Source organism: Gymnoscopelus braueri, assembly GCF_963280865.1.
Source record: "Gymnoscopelus braueri genome assembly, chromosome: 14".
NCBI lineage: Eukaryota > Metazoa > Chordata > Actinopteri > Myctophiformes > Myctophidae > Gymnoscopelus > Gymnoscopelus braueri.
In genome coordinates, this window is record NC_137619.1 from 30905123 (window position 1) to 30922833 (window position 17711).

The 17711-nt window shown below is 43.0% G+C and overlaps 2 protein-coding genes across 3 annotated transcripts in view; both read right to left on the reverse strand.

Moving 5' to 3' along the window:
- Positions 1 to 15: 15 nt before the first annotated feature.
- Positions 16 to 9925, reverse strand: LOC308100217 (gremlin-2-like). Of its 2 annotated transcripts, none has more exons than XM_080449183.1 (2): positions 9546 to 9925; positions 16 to 1514 (listed from the first exon to the last, which is right to left on the reverse strand). In XM_080449183.1, exon 2 carries the CDS (start codon positions 1511 to 1513, stop codon positions 947 to 949), a length of 567 nt encoding a protein of 188 aa, XP_080305309.1. In that variant the 5' UTR covers position 1514; positions 9546 to 9925; the 3' UTR covers positions 16 to 946. The 2 variants fall into 2 exon arrangements, with proteins under 2 accessions (XP_080305309.1, XP_080305308.1); XM_080449182.1 differs by having other exon boundaries at positions 9550 to 9924.
- A 1996-nt stretch (positions 9926 to 11921) lies between these two features.
- Positions 11922 to 17711, reverse strand: part of rgs7a (regulator of G protein signaling 7a) — a 94030-nt gene continuing 88240 nt past the window's right edge. The window contains exons 12-17 of the mRNA XM_080450187.1: positions 17038 to 17148; positions 16607 to 16732; positions 15576 to 15762; positions 14775 to 14864; positions 14173 to 14209; positions 11922 to 12059 (exon numbers count right to left, since the gene is read on the reverse strand). Of these exons, the coding sequence (XP_080306313.1) occupies positions 14189 to 14209; positions 14775 to 14864; positions 15576 to 15762; positions 16607 to 16732; positions 17038 to 17148 (535 nt within the window). The 3' untranslated portion in view covers positions 11922 to 12059; positions 14173 to 14188. The remainder of the gene's footprint in view (positions 12060 to 14172; positions 14210 to 14774; positions 14865 to 15575; positions 15763 to 16606; positions 16733 to 17037; positions 17149 to 17711) is intronic.

Below are 17711 nucleotides of genomic sequence, written 5' to 3' on the forward strand. Positions count from 1 at the left end.
TACTTTTGACATACATACTTACAAAATACACACACATATTTTGCAATACCTCCTTTATATATAATCCAATACAATTTATTTACTGGCTAGTATATTTGTGGCAAATGTATATGGCCAATCTTTGTGTCTTTTCCTTATAACTTTCCCATGACATCAGATCTTTTGAGAAGCCATAGATAGTCAAGTTACAGGGCTAAAAGATCAGAAATTAAACCATAAGTAGTTTGCTTTTCCTTCAGATTATAACCTTGCTAGCTACTTGAGCGAGCCATCTAATAAGACCCACCCACAGAATGTTGTTTATCAAAAAGGTTAATTCTGAGGGATTCCACTCTTTGATTTCACCAGACTTGCTCTGTTTCAGGAATTGAATTTTTTGTTAAGTTTTTCCAAGCAGCAATCCATTAGGTTTTGTGGCAGTAAAATGTTCAGGATGACTCTTGGATAACTCCTCTGAGTTCACAAGGAATCAAAGGATTTCAAGAAACGAGCAGGAACTCAGAAATGACTGTTCCTGCACTGCTGACACAAACTATGAAACACACTTTGTCTTCTTCGTGAGAAGAGGGAGGCAAAACTAAGCATGTCCAACATTCCCTGCTTCCTCATGAGTGACTCCCAACATTCACTGTTCACTGTCCTTCCGCAATGTCTGTTGTCATTCATTGTCAGATCAAAGGTTTAGAGCCAGTCACCATAGCAGCCAACTCCTCATAAAGTTCAAGCTTTAGCCAGCATCGCCACATTATTGTGAAGCTTGCTCCAGCTCGTGGAAATCATTTTATTATGTGGCAGGCTGTCATGTGTGCAATGAAATGAAATGTACATGAGGCCAATCTGTCCTTGGAGAATGAACGTGTGGACCATTTTGTCCATGTTCATCTGAACGCTTATGTCGTATATCACAGAACAAAATCCTTTCGAGTGTCACATTTAGAGTACGTTCTCACAGTTTCCCGTTGCCACTCACGTCCACAGACATACATCGGCACTGTTTGACCCTCTGCACCTTGCGGTGCCTGAAGGGGGGCTGGAGGCCCGGACAGTCTAGCTGCACAGTGAGCTGTGTGACGCGATGTGGCCTGCAGAAGGAGCAGGACTGAAAAGGCTCCTGGGCCTTGTTGTGGCCTCTCCTGCCGGAGCCCGAACCTCGATTTTGGCCCAAGCTGGGGCCCATGTGTCGGGGTATGTAGAAGGAGTTACACTGGCCGTAGCAGAAGCGATTGACCACGGTGCGACTGCGGCAGCCTTCCTCGCTGATGGTCTGGCGGAGTGGCTGAGTCTTGCACCAGTCCCTGCGGAGGTAACGGCGCTCTGTCACCACCAGAGCCTCCCGGCTAGACGACAGCACCTCAGGCTTCCGTGGCAACAGCCGGTGGTGGCGTTCTGTGGAGAGATTTCCTTTGGTTTTGTTTGGCGATGGAATCGATCCCTGTGGGCGAAGCTTCCTTGTCTCTGCGGCGATGCAGAACACCCCAGCCAATAGGATGGGGAGAGTGATTCTCCAAAACATTCTAGAGAAAGAAACACAAATGTTACTAAAAATCGCAAATCAATCAGTGAAACATTCCTGTAAGGTTGTTTGCTTCAGTAGAGTCAGTAAAGGCACTTGAATTATGTTGACACATGATTGTAGCAGTCTTTGTAAGATATAGTGAGTCTGTTCACAGCACTTATCAACCCCGAAGCTGCCATAGTTTAATTATGCGGGATCTCATGTTTACAAGTGTGCGTATGTGCATTCGTGTTGAACCGCCTTCACTTGTCTAGCCTCCCAGGCATCATTGAGGAAATGAATCCATCACTGGGACCTCCATTTGTCAGCGTCTCTGTGTCATTACTTCTATTTGCTTTCTTCTCGGCTACGCAACTCCTCCAAAAATAAACAAAGCTCTGCCATCAAAGGACACACTTAAACACCCATAACGAGAAGGGGAAGTTGATTTTATTGGTCTTGTCGCCGGGTAAAATAATTAGGGCTTTGCTTACTCTAGTCATGAACTATGCCGCAGATATGTAAACAGGCATTAGAGAGGCCCATCTGCATGTTATTAGGGGAAGGGTTGGGGAACTGTACCCTTTGGGAGTCCACTCTCCCTCTCTCTAGTTATATATTCTATGGAGCAAAGTGAACTGGGACTGACCCTTAATCTCCAAGGTTCAAGATATCCACATGAGAGATGGGAGACCAAGATGGAAGTTATAAACACTCACCATCATGTGCACTTTACGTGCGTAGTGGTGAATGTTCAGGAGTGACCCCTGTTCACACACATGCATGCGGGCACCCACAAACCTTTTTGCTCGCTCTCATGCACACATTCTCCCTCTAGTTATTCTAAGACATTGAAATTGTCATTGTACAAGTTGTCTGTAGTGTCGAGAAATGTGGTTTTCAGACTTTTCCAGGTCCTACTCTCACATGAACAGAGAGAGTTGAGTATGTGTCCGAGTGTACACTGTCAGCGTTTGCGCCAACACATTTTTGACCATCACTCAAGCATCTTTTCAGCAGATGTTGCTCTTGACAAATGTTGCATGACATCGAGTCCGCAAACCCTGACTGAGAGCTAAACTGCCTCAAGGCCATTGGCCTGCAACTGTTCACCGACTCTTCTTTGCTGTGCAAATTTTTTACATCCTCTTTCTTCCTCTGCTGGACCCAAAACGTGCTCTGACGTGGTACAAATGACTTTATCATAATCCACTTTGTTCTATGCCTGCATTTTCGCAGCCCTTGACCCCCAGGGTCATGGCAGCTCTGTCCCGTTTTGCAGGAGCGCTCAAGTCTCCGCCTCGAGGAAACCATCCCGGCAGCACTCGCCGTAAGCTAGACACCAGCTGTTTTTATGGAGTTGCTACATCTGAAAGAGATGGGGTCTGAATTCTAAATAGACTTCCCCTTTGCTATTCCTCTATAGGAACGCCTGTAGCGTTGAGAAGATAGGTGAGGTGTACAAAGGGACGGAACTGCATTTTAACTGTTTGCACGCAGATATATCTTTTCCATGGCTTTTGAAACGGAGAGAAAACCACATGGAACATTTTTTCCTCCATGGTTACCAGTAATGAAGAGATCAGATCTTTGCAACAAAGATCACATCTTCTGTTCTTGTATAAACGAAAGCCAAATAATCAGAGTCTGTAGGTGAAGTTTTGGCATTGTGCATTTTGGGGGACGAACAGGAGCTTGACTCATTGACAAATGCATCTCAAAATCAACTCTGCAACGTGAGCACTGTAGGAGTAGGGATGGGTTTTAGCCAAACATAACTATCCTGAAACATTTCAGACATGAGGGAAAAAAGCACAGCACACGTCTGCACATACTTACATCCGCACACACACACAGATACAGATGCGCACACACACACACCACACACAGGCAGAACTAAGTCTCAGACCCCACGCTGATTTCTTCCACCATTCATTGCCTCAGAGAGCAGTGACCCCACTCCATCTTACAGCGATCTACCCACCCTCTACAACACGGGCTCATTTGTCTTTCGCAGTAACTTCTTATTCGAGCTGATGACACTTTTAAATGGATGAAGGCCCTGGTCCGCGGGGCTCAGGCTTCCGTATAGGCCGAGTTCCCTCTCTCTTTCTCCTGCCGCTCCCAGCCATTCACTGGTTAAAGAGGAGTGGACTCCATCCACCAGCTCTTGGTGAGTTACAAGGCCCTGGGGGATTTGCAGGGACGACCTGACCGAATGTGTACACAGCGCATGACGGATGGCCTATACAGTCAGCGGCCCCGCTCCCTCTCCACTTCCAAACTCGGCCTAAGTATGATAGCGCCGACCCTGCCAAGCTATCCTCATCAATCTCCATGGCAAGACAAATTGCGTTTTTTGGGGGGCTGGGAGTGGGAGGCTTTGGTTGGGGTGGTTGAGGTGGGTGAGGGATGGGAGAGTAGGGGGGGTTTGGGGGTATTGCTTGGTGTGAGGAGACAGGGCTGGGGGGGGGGGGGGGGGGCTGGAGGAGAATTGGGACAGGAGTGTAATGATAGTGTACAGGCTAAAACCAACTCCACCAGGACCTTTCCCTCCACTGTGGAACTTTCAAACATTCCCCCTCCCTCTTTACTGTGTGTGTGTGTGTGTGTGTGTGTGTGTGTGTGTGTGTGTGTGTGTGTGTGTGTGTGTGTGTGTGTGTGTGTGTGTGTGTGTGTGTGTGTGTGTGTGTGTGTGTGTGTGTCTCGCTCTCTATGTCTGCTTGCTTGTGTGTGTTCTGTCACCCTGTCTCTTTACCCGTCTATCTTTTTCTCTCTTTTATACTTGTCCTAAATTGTGGCGCGGTGGAGACGGAAGGAGACTGTGGTTTGTGCTTATTAATGCAGAGACAGAGCTGAACCAGCATGCTATCTCTGCGTCTGCAAAACGCTAATATTGTCCACAAACAGAACCACAAATGCTAGACAGGGGATGTGCTTCAGTTAACTGTGGCAGACCTTGGTTCCAAACGTCAGACCTCTAATGAAATTACAAGTACCAGAAACAAATACTTGAGAGACTGCTGAGCTAGACAGAAATCACTCTTGAGAATAATCATTATCATTGTAAATTTGCTTTGTTTTGCTCCTTACAGAATGCTCCCATTAACGTTTTATGTCTGGATAACAGATCCAGCATAACAAGAACTGTCTTTTGGTTGTTGTTCTTTGTATGTGAGCTAAAAATCAAAACAGGCAACACAGCTCTTGTGTGGATGTTTTACTGCGGTAATACAGTTAGTCAATAATGTAATCATTTTTAAGCTTCCAAATATGCACACATACAGTATGTACTACCAAAGGGCCCTTTAAAAAAAAGAAAAGAAAAACTATTCCCAGCATGTCATCAAAGGCAGGTTAAAACAAACAAAACCTGATGCCTCAATTATAGGTGCGTCAGAAAGTCTCATAGGCAGGCTGGTAAGTGCAGTTAATTACAGTAGAACTGCATTTAATTCACCGTGCAGCTCAAAGCTCATTCTTACACACACACACACACACACACACACACACACACACACACACACACACACACACACACACACACACACACACACACACATACATGTGTGTGTACACACACACACACACACACACACACACACACACACACACACACACACACACACACACACACACACACACACACACACACACACACACACACACACACACACACACACACACACGCACACACACCCTTCACATATATCCACAGCCACACACATACATGCACACTAAGATGCACACATCCTACAGTACATACAGTACAAATGCAGTAATGTACACACATGAACAAACCCACACACACACACACACACACACACACACACACACACACACACACACACACACACACACACACACACACACACACACACTAGGGACAGGGAGAAAAATGGAGGGAGAGAGAGACCTTAAATGAAAGTAGAGGTTTGATTCACATTGTGAGAGAGGCCGCCAATGTTTTCACTTGAAGCCAATTACACAGAGACCAACCATGTCATTATCTGTATTTGTGGCTTGTATTTTCCCAAACTGTGCTCTACTGCTGGCTCGTTAATAGTGGGGGGTGGGGGTGGGGGGCTCAATTTGGAGGCTTTGCTGTGTAAACGTATCTTATGCCAACATCGCCAGGAGGCTGCTTAGCATTGTTTGGACAGCCATTTGTCACCACAATTCATCTTGATAATGGCTGTAATACTCCAGATACAATACCAGTGGTGGAAAAGTACTCAAATGTTTTACTTAAGTAATCATAAAGATAGACTCGTAAAAGTCTGGAATTCAAAATTTGCTTGAGTAAAAGTACAAAAGTATTGGTATCAAAATGTACTTAAAGTACCAAAAGTAGAAAGTACTCATTGTGCAGAATGTCCCATTTCACAAGTTTTCAAATGTACAAAATGTACGCAAATCTTTTGAAAATAGCAGATCTACAAGCTCACAAGGAGCTATTTTCAAACGGCCGAAATGTATAAAGGGCTGAAGTGGTTAATGTATGTTTTGTAATAATAATCCAAATTTACAAAGTAACTAGTAGTTTTAAAATAATTGTGGTGGAGTAAAAAGTACAATATTTGCCTCTGAGATTTAGTGGAATTGTACTTAAAGGGATATTTCACTTTCAAAACAAATTTGGGTCATTTTAACGTCTACTCAGGCTTTTGGGAGCACCCCGGACAGTTTTTAAGTGGCTTGAGTATTTAGATATTTGATATTCATTTTATCAGACACGCCCCCTTCCTATACAAACCCATTGTAACTTCAAACTCAATTTTAACCATGTTAGATTCATCTAAAACACCCGTCCTTGGTTCTGGTGACTGATATTGTCCTTCTAATACGTGAGGAGACCGTGTTTTTTCAATTACTTTTTAAATGTATTTTTAATATTTTTTGGGGGAAATAATATTATTAATAAATTAAATTTGATTAATGAAAAAACACGCCCCCCCTAACGTATTAGGAGGGCAGGATGAGTCACCAGAACCAAGGACGGGTGTTTTTGATCAATCTAACATCAAAATGGAGTTTGAAGTTACATTGGGTTTGTATAGGAAGGGGGCGTGTCTGATAAAATGAATATCAAATATCTAAATACTGAATCAAGCAACTTCAAAAATGTCAGGGGGCTCACAAAAGCCTGAGTAGACGATAAAATGACCAAAAATTTTTTTGAAAGTAAAATATCTTCATCATCATCTTACAGTACTTGAGTAATTGTACTTAGTTACCTTCGACCACTGTACAATACGGTATTTTCTGTACTAGGCACCGGCAAGGCAACAGAATAGTGTACTGATGTGGGGAATGAGACCATCAGACAATTTCTTATCTAGGTCCTGGGCTGACAAGGTGACTTTGTCTTTTTTTACACAGCAAAACCCTCATTGTTTTAATATAACTCTCAGAGGTCCATTATTACGCTCTCAGAGTATGAAGTATTTATACAGCATTTATACAATATTATTTATTGTATTATAAACCCATGGGGGAAGGCCATTAAAAGTGAGATTCAGCCACTGGGGATCTATTGCTTCAAGCTTAAACACTACCAATGTACTACTAAAGCCTGCCCTAAGTAGAGAAACATATTACAGTAAAAACTTCAGATCACTTTTCGCTGAAGAGAAACATGGTAGGAGCACAATGTTTTTTATGTTGTTTTTTGCACCGATTTTATCTACTACAATGAAGTGGCTGACATTTCAGAACAGGAGTCATAGCACTTCCTCAGCACCTCTGGGGTGACCAAATGTCAGCCACTGAAGTGTAACTTGTGCAAAAGTATCCTTTTTCATTTCTGTCGTGAAGTTTTTGTCTTGGCGTGCTCCTACTCGCTTTCAGTGAATGGTCATCTTACACTTTCACCACAATATTTTTCTGTCAATGGGGATATTAAGCAGGAGACAATGGCCATGGAAAAAAAACCTCACAATGTCCAATCCCAGCTCTTCCTGGATGTGACACCTACCCAGGCTACAGTTTATATTACCACATTTCACTGGTTTGACCACATGAACCCTAGCATCCATCTGGGCATGTCATAGTCAAACATTGGATGAAAATAGGCAAAGATTCTTGTAAAATAGCAGATCTACAAGCTCACAACTCACCATGTTGCAACATGTTGTAACCTTGTAGATCAGGTATTTTCACAGAAGAGATTTGGTACCGTGTAGAGGGAACAAAGGAGGAGGCCAAGTACAAACCCCTGGGGGACCTCGGTCAATGAAGTGTATAGGGTTTAAGTGGTTACATTTTGGAAATTATAATTTGTAAGCATTTTTGGCTAAGAAACCACAAGGATACTGAGGTTTAACAACTGGATGCTGGTCAAAGTGTTGAATTCATTTTGATGGCTGATTTCAGCAAGATCTCACGACGACCCATGTTTGGGTGCCGCCCCAGTGGTTGAGAAACCCTGCTGTTGGTGGTTTATAATATAGCAGCGTTCTGTAGAGTCACTGAAGTAGCTGTAACGTGTCTGCTCTCCAAATCCTCTTTGACATCAGTGCAGAATGGCCTGTACAAGGTGGTACAGTCACCAGCGCTGTAAGACGGATCAGGAAGGCAAGCTTCCCTTTATTCACCACGCACACACGCACGTGCGCACAAATGTGCACGCATACACGCATACACGCACACGCACGCACGCACGCACGCACGCACACACGCACGCACGCACGCACGCACACACACACACACACACACACACACTCAGACACACTCAGACACACTCAGACACTCAGACACACACACACACACACACACACACACACACACACTCAGACACGAACAGACAGAGTCGGAGAACAGATCACAAAATCCCCAGTGGTAATTTAACCACATGAACCCTAGTGTCCCTATTCTGGACATGTCAATAGGCTAACAGTCAGGGGAAAATAACCGATCTTCAAGCTCACAACGCTTCGCATCGTGACACGTTGTGAGCTTGTAGTTCGGCTATTTTCGTTAAAGAGATTTGATGCAGAGCGGGGGAAATGAGGGGGGCCAAGATCCCTAGGCAACCCGAGTCAATGCAATATAGGGTTTAAGTTGTTAACTGGTGTAAAAATGGACCCAAATGGGTCAATTTTTACACTTTCAGAGTGAAATTACCACTGAGTTTCCTGTGAAGAGAGGATCCCGTACATCCTTGATACCGTTTTGCTAAGCACATCACATATAGTAATCTCTTACTGCTCTGTCGTAGTGTTTCCTCTACAATTGCTGAAATTGCTCGTACTCTCACTGAGGCTTACAACATACCATCAACACTCACTTATTCTCCCGCTCCCATCGCTAATTCCCACAAGCCCTCGTTCACTCGCTAATTATAGTAATTTGGTGGACGCGTTCATCCAAAGCTCCTCACGGTACCTCGAAGGCTTACATTTCTTAGTATGGGTGGCCCAAGTGGGAATCAACTCCCCCAGCAATGACAGTTTTTTTTTGGGGGCGAACTGCTGTATATACTGTACAGCAACTGTTACACTCCTTCAGTAGTACCATTACCAGTACCTTACTCAGTCACTCTCAATCTCAGTGTTGCCTGATCACTCATTTGCTCACTGTTTACTTGTTACTGCGTTTCACTGAATCCTGTGGAATCGCCTTATTCACAAGGAATCTCATGTACTATACTTAGTTGACTGGTTTTATACTAGGCCCTAGCCCACTTAGACCTGAGGCCGATTTTATTTTAGAAAAATCCTGACCTTCTAAATCCTGACCAAAAGTTTCTGAAAAACTAAAAAGAAAAAAATATATATAAAAAAAAAAAATTGCTATATACTGTAGCCTATATAGCAACAACTACACACAGAGGTGTTACCGGCTTGAAAGGTGTAACGACGTACAGGTGTTCCAGGTCTAAACGGGCTAGGTTAAGTGGTTTATGGCTCACAGTGTGAGTTTGTAGATGGGCTATTTTTGTTAGGAGACGGATGCTATAGGGTTCAAGTGGTTAATTCTCACTGGGTGCAACCGTTATGTCTTCACATATCCATTCATAAAAACTGCTGACATTGAAAGTGTGGTTTACCTGCCTTGTGTCAGTGTGTCGGGGGAAGTAAGGCTCTGAAGCTGCAGTCAGGTGCTGATGTCTGCCCTCACTGGTCCCTGCGACCGCATCCAGGCTGTGGTTTCCATGACAACATTGTCTGTAGTATCCCGAGTTTCGTCCTTGCTTTTGCTTTTGTTGCTGTTGCTGCTTTGTTTCTCCAATCAGGACTCAAAGTCTTAATGAGTCAGTTATCCTTCTTACCGATTGCTCTTTTCTCTTTCTCCCTCAATGTTGTATCTATCTTTCATTCGACGTATAACACAGTAGTCAGAGTGAGCCCTGTATCCTTGATTTGTGTGGAGAGTCCGCCTGGCTGTGGTCCTATTTGAGAGCGTGTGTGAGAGTCTCACTGTAGTGCCTGCCTTAGTTTTGAAATCCCTCGTCTGTTCCCTCCTCAAGATTGGGAGGCTTTCTCCTATTGGCCCTGATCACTGTGTGAATCAAACCAAGCTGAACCTCTCTCCTCTCTCCTCTTTCCTCTGTCATAACTTTCTATCATATGTTTTTCTTACTCCCCTCCCACTCCATTGAGTCGTTTCCCTCACACACCTCAATCACTTTTTTTTAACAAACTTTCTCCTTTTTCTTCCACGTTGACTATTTTTACCTCTCCCTCCCTCTTCCACAAGTTCGTATTGGGGGGTAGGTTGTTGAGTAAAGATGCGTTCTGTCACTTAGAACAATGAACAGGTAAGGTACGAAGACCATTCACAACACTTCGATTTGGTTCCATTTCAGCTCTTTCTGCTTCTGTCCTCCCAACAGGCATTTTAACTGCATCATGCCATTATGATCCAAAATCGGGACAGTTAACCTCCACAATCAGTGGAGGAAAAAAAGTCCACTATCCATAAATCATTGTGTGTATGTATGCATGTACCCAATTGCACTGACAGGATGCTTTCAAATGGCCATGATTCGCATTCCTTAAGTGCGACTGAGACAATGTTTGTCTGTCTGTGGTTCTCCCTAAGCTGACCACGGGGCACAAAGATGCAAAACATTGTCTGACTGTTACCCCTGCCATCAAAGAGCTGCAACGTCAGCAGGGCCGTGGAAAAACCTCAGCCGGGCACCGTCTGAACAATAAGCCTTTGAGTGGGACAGAATATGATGACACTGTCGCATGACAAAACTTCATTTGTCACCATGACACTGATTTGCCTTTTTGCTGATCTAGCTTGAGGAGGTGGGAGCTGAAGAGAGGCTGACCCCTGTTCTAAGAGACGGTATATTACCATCTAGTGGTGACAAAGAAAATTGCATGGGGTCAGTATTCTTGAGTCTCCATTACAATTGACAGAATAAATGTTGCAAGTAATTTACTAGTCAGTATATTATATCATATTTGTTAAATCGTCTCTGTCGGGTGGAAACCTCATATGTCCAAAACTGTTCCTTTTCAGAATTCAATTTCAAAAGTATCAACAGTAGCAGATCCACAAGCTCGAAACGCGACGCGAAGCGACGCGTTTTGAGCTTTTGATACTTTTGTGTGACGCTGTAGCATGATCAAGTAGGGCATTAATTTACCAAAAAAAAACACAAAAAGAATATGGAGATAGGAGGTTTTTGCCCGACGGCAACGATATGAAAAGGTAGAGAAATCCAAGTCCAGACCACTAAAACAGATAAAGGGCCAACTTTAATAATATATTTTAAGTAAAAGTGTCTTTAAATATGGTATAAAAATAAATGCAGGAGAATAACAAAGAATTACGTTCTACATTAGACAGAAGACAGCCTTTTTCCTCATTTCGAGTGTGACTTTACAAATGCAATGAAAACCTTATGTGCTAATTATTGTAGTGCAATAAAATCAATGCAAAATAAATGCACGAAAACAAATCATAATTGTAATAATATACAGTATCGTATATGCATACAGCACAACACTCCCATAGCGTGACAAATTGTCTGTGATCTCAGATTGTGTATAGCAATGATAAACTGGTCGGATTTTGCAGTTTAGCTCGTTGTTTTCTTTTTTGAATCTTATTACAATTTTGATGTTTCCCCCCCACTTTTCTCTCTGATCATTAGTTTGAGCTGGAAAGGAATAAGAGGGCAACTCGATAGGGTCTGGCAGTGACCATGGAATGAACTGGAAACAATAGAATAGATTTGTTTTTTTACAGGCTTTTTTCTTTTCATCTCTCCAAGTCTGTCACTGTCCTAAACCAAGCCGGGGACAACTCTCCTCTGAGAACACTCAACATACATCAGGTACCGTAGAAGGAGAGAGAAAAGGGAGAATCCTCTCCTGAGACATGCAACATCTGGTTAGACGACAGATGGATGAACGGACGGCTGGCCGGTCCAGCTCATCATCTAGCTGAACCATGAGCTGATGGGACGGACGACGATGATGAAGAGGTGAGATGATCCGCACTCTCTGTGATTCGAAGAGAGAGAGAGAGAGACGAACAGCGTTGATTTCTAGCATGATGGCACAAGACTGGTCAGCCTCTGGGGAGCTTGGGGTTTCCCCTGCTGTGAGGGAGGAGAGAGAAAGATAAGGAAAAAATGGCCATTAACCACTTACGCTATTTTATACCTTGTCATGCTAGCTAGAGTGTTTTGCGTGAAAGTAACGAAAACACTTGGCTTGCAGATCTGCTATTTTGTCTAGTTTTGAGACATTTAGCAAATTCCGACTACCGGTATTTTGGAAAATTCTAAATACTGATGCCAAGTTGAAGTGGCTAGAAGAATTGAGGTTTTAATAACATACCATAGACAAGAGTGCTACTCTGATATGCCTACAGTAGTTTATAGCGACTTTAGTGACAACGGTGTGCAGCTGTGCACAGAGCTGTTGGTGCTCACACATGTACCAAAACCCAGTTGCTATACAGAGTAGTGTATCGAGATTTCATGTTACACACCTCACATCCATTCTAGAGTAAAAACAAAAAGCATAGAGCAGGTTGAGGAGAGTCTGGCAGAGGAGCAAGTGAGAATGTATCATCATTTATATTACCCCAGGCAGGTTATAATAAATCAATGTCTACAAACTCTTGGCGAGAAATTGCAGAGATATGTGAGAGCTATGCCGCGAGGGCGCTACTACCCTCATGAATGTTTTGTTGAAACATAAAAAAATTATAGTAAGAAGCAGTGGGAGCGCTTGAGGCATTATCTCCATTCTCCGCCAAGGAGGTCATGTTTTGGTCCCCAAAAAAAATATGGTGTGTGTGTGTGTGTGTGTGTGTGTGTGTGTGTGTGTGTGTGTGTGTGTGTGTGTGTGTGTGTGTGTGTGTGTGTGTGTGTGTGTGTGTGTGTGTGTGTGTGTGTGTGTGTGTGTGTGTGTGTGTGTGTGTGTGTGTGTGTGTGGTTATACACCAGCTTTTTGCAATTATGGTTTGTTGAAATATAGCTAATTTATTCTACTTATCAGTATCTCTTTCAGAGCTTCAGAGGTTGATTAAAAAGTAGTTTCATTTCATTGCTGCAAAGCTTCCCTGAGTGATAGGAAGCACCATAGATAACAGAGAAGCACCATAGGAAGCACCATAGAAGACAAGGAAGCACAATAGGAAGCACCATAGAAGACAAGGAAGCCAATAGGAAGCACCATAGAAGACAAGGAAGCCAATAGGAAGCACCATAGAAGACAAGGAAGCACAATAGGAAGCACCATAGAAGACAGGGAAGCACCATAGATGACAGGGAAGCACCATTGGAAGCACCATAGAAGACAGGGAAGCACCATAGGAAGCACCATAGATGACAGGGAAGCATAGGAAGCACCATAGATGACAGTGAAGCACCATAGGAAGCACCATAGATGACAGGGAAGCACCATTGGAAGCACCATAGAAGACATGGAAGCACCATAGGAAGTACCATAGATGATAGGGAAGCACCATAGGAAGCACCAAGACAGGGAATTACCATAGAAGACAGGGAAGCACCATAGATGACAGGGAAGCACCATAGAAGACAGGGAAGCACCATAGAAGACAGGGAAGCACCATAGATGACAGGGAAGCACCATAGAAGACAAGGAAGCACCATAGATGACAGGGAATTTTATTATTTGTGATTCCCTTTCAAGTTTAGGTTTTTTTCCACATTATTAGTTTGATCTTATTGAGGTATTTTGAGTTTCAGTTTTGAGCCTCAAACCTTGGGCTTACAAACCCCTGACACAACACTCCAGCCACAGAAGCATGAAAGATGTAAGTGAGAACAAAATACTTAACCTGGTAGAATTTAGAGGGACAGTGAAAATTTGTAATCAACAATTTGTAAATCTACATTTTGAATGTATGAACACAGGGGTGTATAGTGGAAGGGGGTGCAGGCTTCTTAAATTAGGATATCGGTTTTGGTCAAAACCACTTGAACCCTAGCATCTATATTCTGGGGGGAACGTTTGCCTAAAATAGCCGATCTACAAGCTCACAACGTGTCACGCTGCGATGCGTTGTTAGCTTGTAGATCGGCTATTTTTGGTGTAGAGAGAAACAAGCGGTATATATCAATGCACTCCCCCACTTTTAAAAGTAGCACTACACCCCGGATATGACACACAACACTCTTCCACCACAAAGAATTTAAAAAGAATAACAATAAAAAAAGAACCTGTGTTTAACATTACCTGGAAGCAACATCCTTCAGAACAGGTTCTTACTTTTCTGTGGAGAGAATGAGAGAAGACATTTTGACATTTTATCAGGGACTATGAATCATCCAGTGAAAATTAAGCTCACAGCTCAGATGGCTGCATATACTGTACGACAGCTGTCCTCTGAATCAAATCTGCCTTAGAGATGGAACAGGATTCAAGCCTACACTAAAAAGTACAATATACCCCTTTCTTATGAACTATCATAGGCTACAGGTATTACAACAAACCTTCTACTTCATTAAAATGATTTATAATGAAATATCACACAAAAAAAGATGAGGGGCACATGATATGAGTGACATTGAGTCACTGAGTCCATTTGATATTAGAAGCAGAAGAATACGGATCATGAATTGTTGAGATGACGCCAATCGCCACAAAAAGCTAAAAAACTGGTTGCATCAGGGGCTCAAATCTAAATCATTGTGATGCACTCCTCAAATATTGTGTATTCTATACAGTATTTTAATGTGTGTGATTAAGCATGTGAGCATGGAAGTGGACACATTTTTAACCTATTCTATTTACAGTTGGGGTCTGAAACCGTTCAGCCAGACTAGCGGCCTCCTTACCTTCTTCTTGGCCTGTAGTAACTCCTGGTAGGCACTAGAACGGATGAAGCGGCTGTAAGAATCGCTCTTCATCAACTTGTAGATGTGCTCCTGTCATAGAAACACACCATGTTTACCCACAGGCCACAGCCATCAGAGGAACAGATGTGAAAGGCATGTGAAATTGCTTTAAACCTTGGAAATAGTCGTGATGCAATGAGCAAGAATTATTAGAATGAATAAATGTAGCTGTTCTTCACAGTAACTGGTCAAGATCATTATAGCACAGAGGAAGTTTGGTTTGTTTTGCACAATCAAAGAACACAGAGACAAGGATGTAAAAGAAACAGACCTAAAATGATCAAAACAAAAAGGAAACTAAATGTATTTTGGGCAGGTGTAGTGACAAATAAGGGGATTATGCAAACACCTCACATCAAAGCAAACAAACTGAAATAAATAAACAGCCAAAATGCAGTTTATGCAGACGTAGTGAAAAGTAAAGGAAATATACAAACACCTCACATCAAAGCCAACTGAAAGAAATAAACAGCAACTGAAACAGAAAAACAAATCAGGCTGACAAGCAGAAAACAGCTCAAATGAACTGATGTCTTATGAAATAATAGTCCCACATGAAAACTATACTTAAGTTGTTGTTTTTCCTAGAGCCTCAAGGAATACCATCCGGTATGTTTGCAGCCATTTCTTGAATTGTAGTGTAGACCGTGGAGGAATATGTTTTTGTTAAATTATACGATTAACCTTGTGTAATCGGAATGATTCTACGCTGAATCTACATTCATCGAATGTGCACCCAACCTGTGCATCCTCAAAGGTGTAACGTCCGGGGTCTTTGACATTCTGAGTGGTTTTGTCGTAGCTTTTGGAGTCCACATTGATCGCACTGGCGGCTCCAGAGGCAAGGAACTCCTGCCAGATCTCCTGCACCTGGGTTGGAACTTCTCTGATGGGACGGTTCTTAAGCTCCTGGACGGCCAGCCAGAACCTGGAAGACATAGGCAGCAGTGTGTTCCAGAAATGGTGTAGCCTAGTGTTTATAGCTGCAATCCAGGACTTATTTGAATGAATAATACATTATTTTGTATTATCAATCTGTATAGAGCAGTGGTTCTCAACCTGTGGGTCCCCACATGATTTTGGGGGGGTCCCCAGATGACAGTGAAGTGACAATTTAAGGACTTTTAAGACCTCTTTAATACCTAAAAAGAAAGAAAAGAAATAAGACCACTACTGCATCAAAAGTAAACAACAAACTATACTATAATAACTGGTCAAACAGGTGAAGGTGCACATTCAGTATTTCAGTGCAGTAATTGGAGAGCTTCTTTTAGCTTTGGGGTGGCAAGGATTGTTAGAAAAAAAGGCAAATAGAATGATTTGTCTAGTTAAATTAAATAACTTGGTTATAAATATGCCCTTTGTCAGTGATAATATCTAGAAGATCCAATTACAGCTGTGTTATGAGGACACTAAATTAGCTTTATTGAAATATTGCCCTCAAAATTAGCTCACGGGCACTAGCAGTACAGAAATTAACCACCAGAGGGATCTGTAGATGCATCCTATTCGCATGTAATAACACACTAATAGATGGCTGTGTGTGATTGTATGTGCATGTACAAATGGTGTGTGTGTGTGTGTGTGTGTGTGTGTGTGTGTGTGTGTGTGTGTGTGTGTGTGTGTGTGTGTGTGTGTGTGTGCGTGTGCGCGTGTGCCTGTGCGTGTGCGTGTGCGTGTGCGTGTGCATGTGCATGTGTGCGTCTACTGTATGTCCATCTGTCTATCCATCTGTCCATGCGTGTGTTTAGAGTGTATATTTGTTCAGTCACCTGAGGTTCTCTGAGCTAAACTCAGACTCCAGGAACTTTAGGAATTGCTCTCTCCCCACAGGGTCTTTGAGAACCTCGTCAATGCCAAAAGTCCACCTCTTCACCCTCTGCTGGCCTGGCTCTTTGCTTGGGTTGTGTAGAAGACACAAATACACATAGACATTTCATCATCTCAAAGACATACAGTACATGCCACCTTAGCATTTCCTGTCTGAAAATCACAGAGCTGACTGTGAGTGGCATACTGTAGATTATAGAGTTAAATACAATATGCACTATGCAGTAAATGTATTCAAACACATGCTTGAGTAAAAACTCTCATACTTGCTGTCTGCTCGCGCACACACACACACACACACACACACACACACACACACACACACACACACACACACACACACACACACACACACACACACGTGCACACATACCTTGCCTCCAGTTCCCACAACGTGGTGTCATCTGAAATCCAAGGGTTGGAGGGGTCTGACGGTGTGAGAAAGGGGTCATACTCCACATACTGCTCCGTGTATGCCAGCAAACTGAGTGCAGACAATACAAAGAAATATGAGTGAGAGATGAGGATTTGAACTCTTGTGTGTGTACCGAATCTGTAAATGGTAGGATAATTCAAGGTTGGGTTCAGGGTTGTAACGGTGATTTTCTTTACTGGCGGAACACTATTTCAATGACGGCACGCACACGGCACGCGCACGGCACGCACAAATGTGTGCGTGCCACACATTTTATTTTTCCTTAATTTGTATACATAGTATAGGAAACATGTTTGTATGGGGAATGACTAGTTTTTAGCTTAGTTTTAGTCTTTACATCTTCTCAAGGAATGCCTTGAATTATAGGAGCTGAAACTAAAAGTTTGCTTTGAACGAGTATCTTTCTAATCTTCGACGGTGGCTGAGGCATTGTTGCGTTGGATACTGGCAGCAGCGGCTGCTGAAGCCAAAATGCTGTGTTGCTTACCGTGTATGCGAGGAGTGAGGATGCATTTGCACACTCACTTGTAAACCTGCAATGCAAAGTAGCCATTTGGGTACTTGGCTCATGAATCGAGGGGTACGCGTTCTAGCGTTCACGCGCATGCACA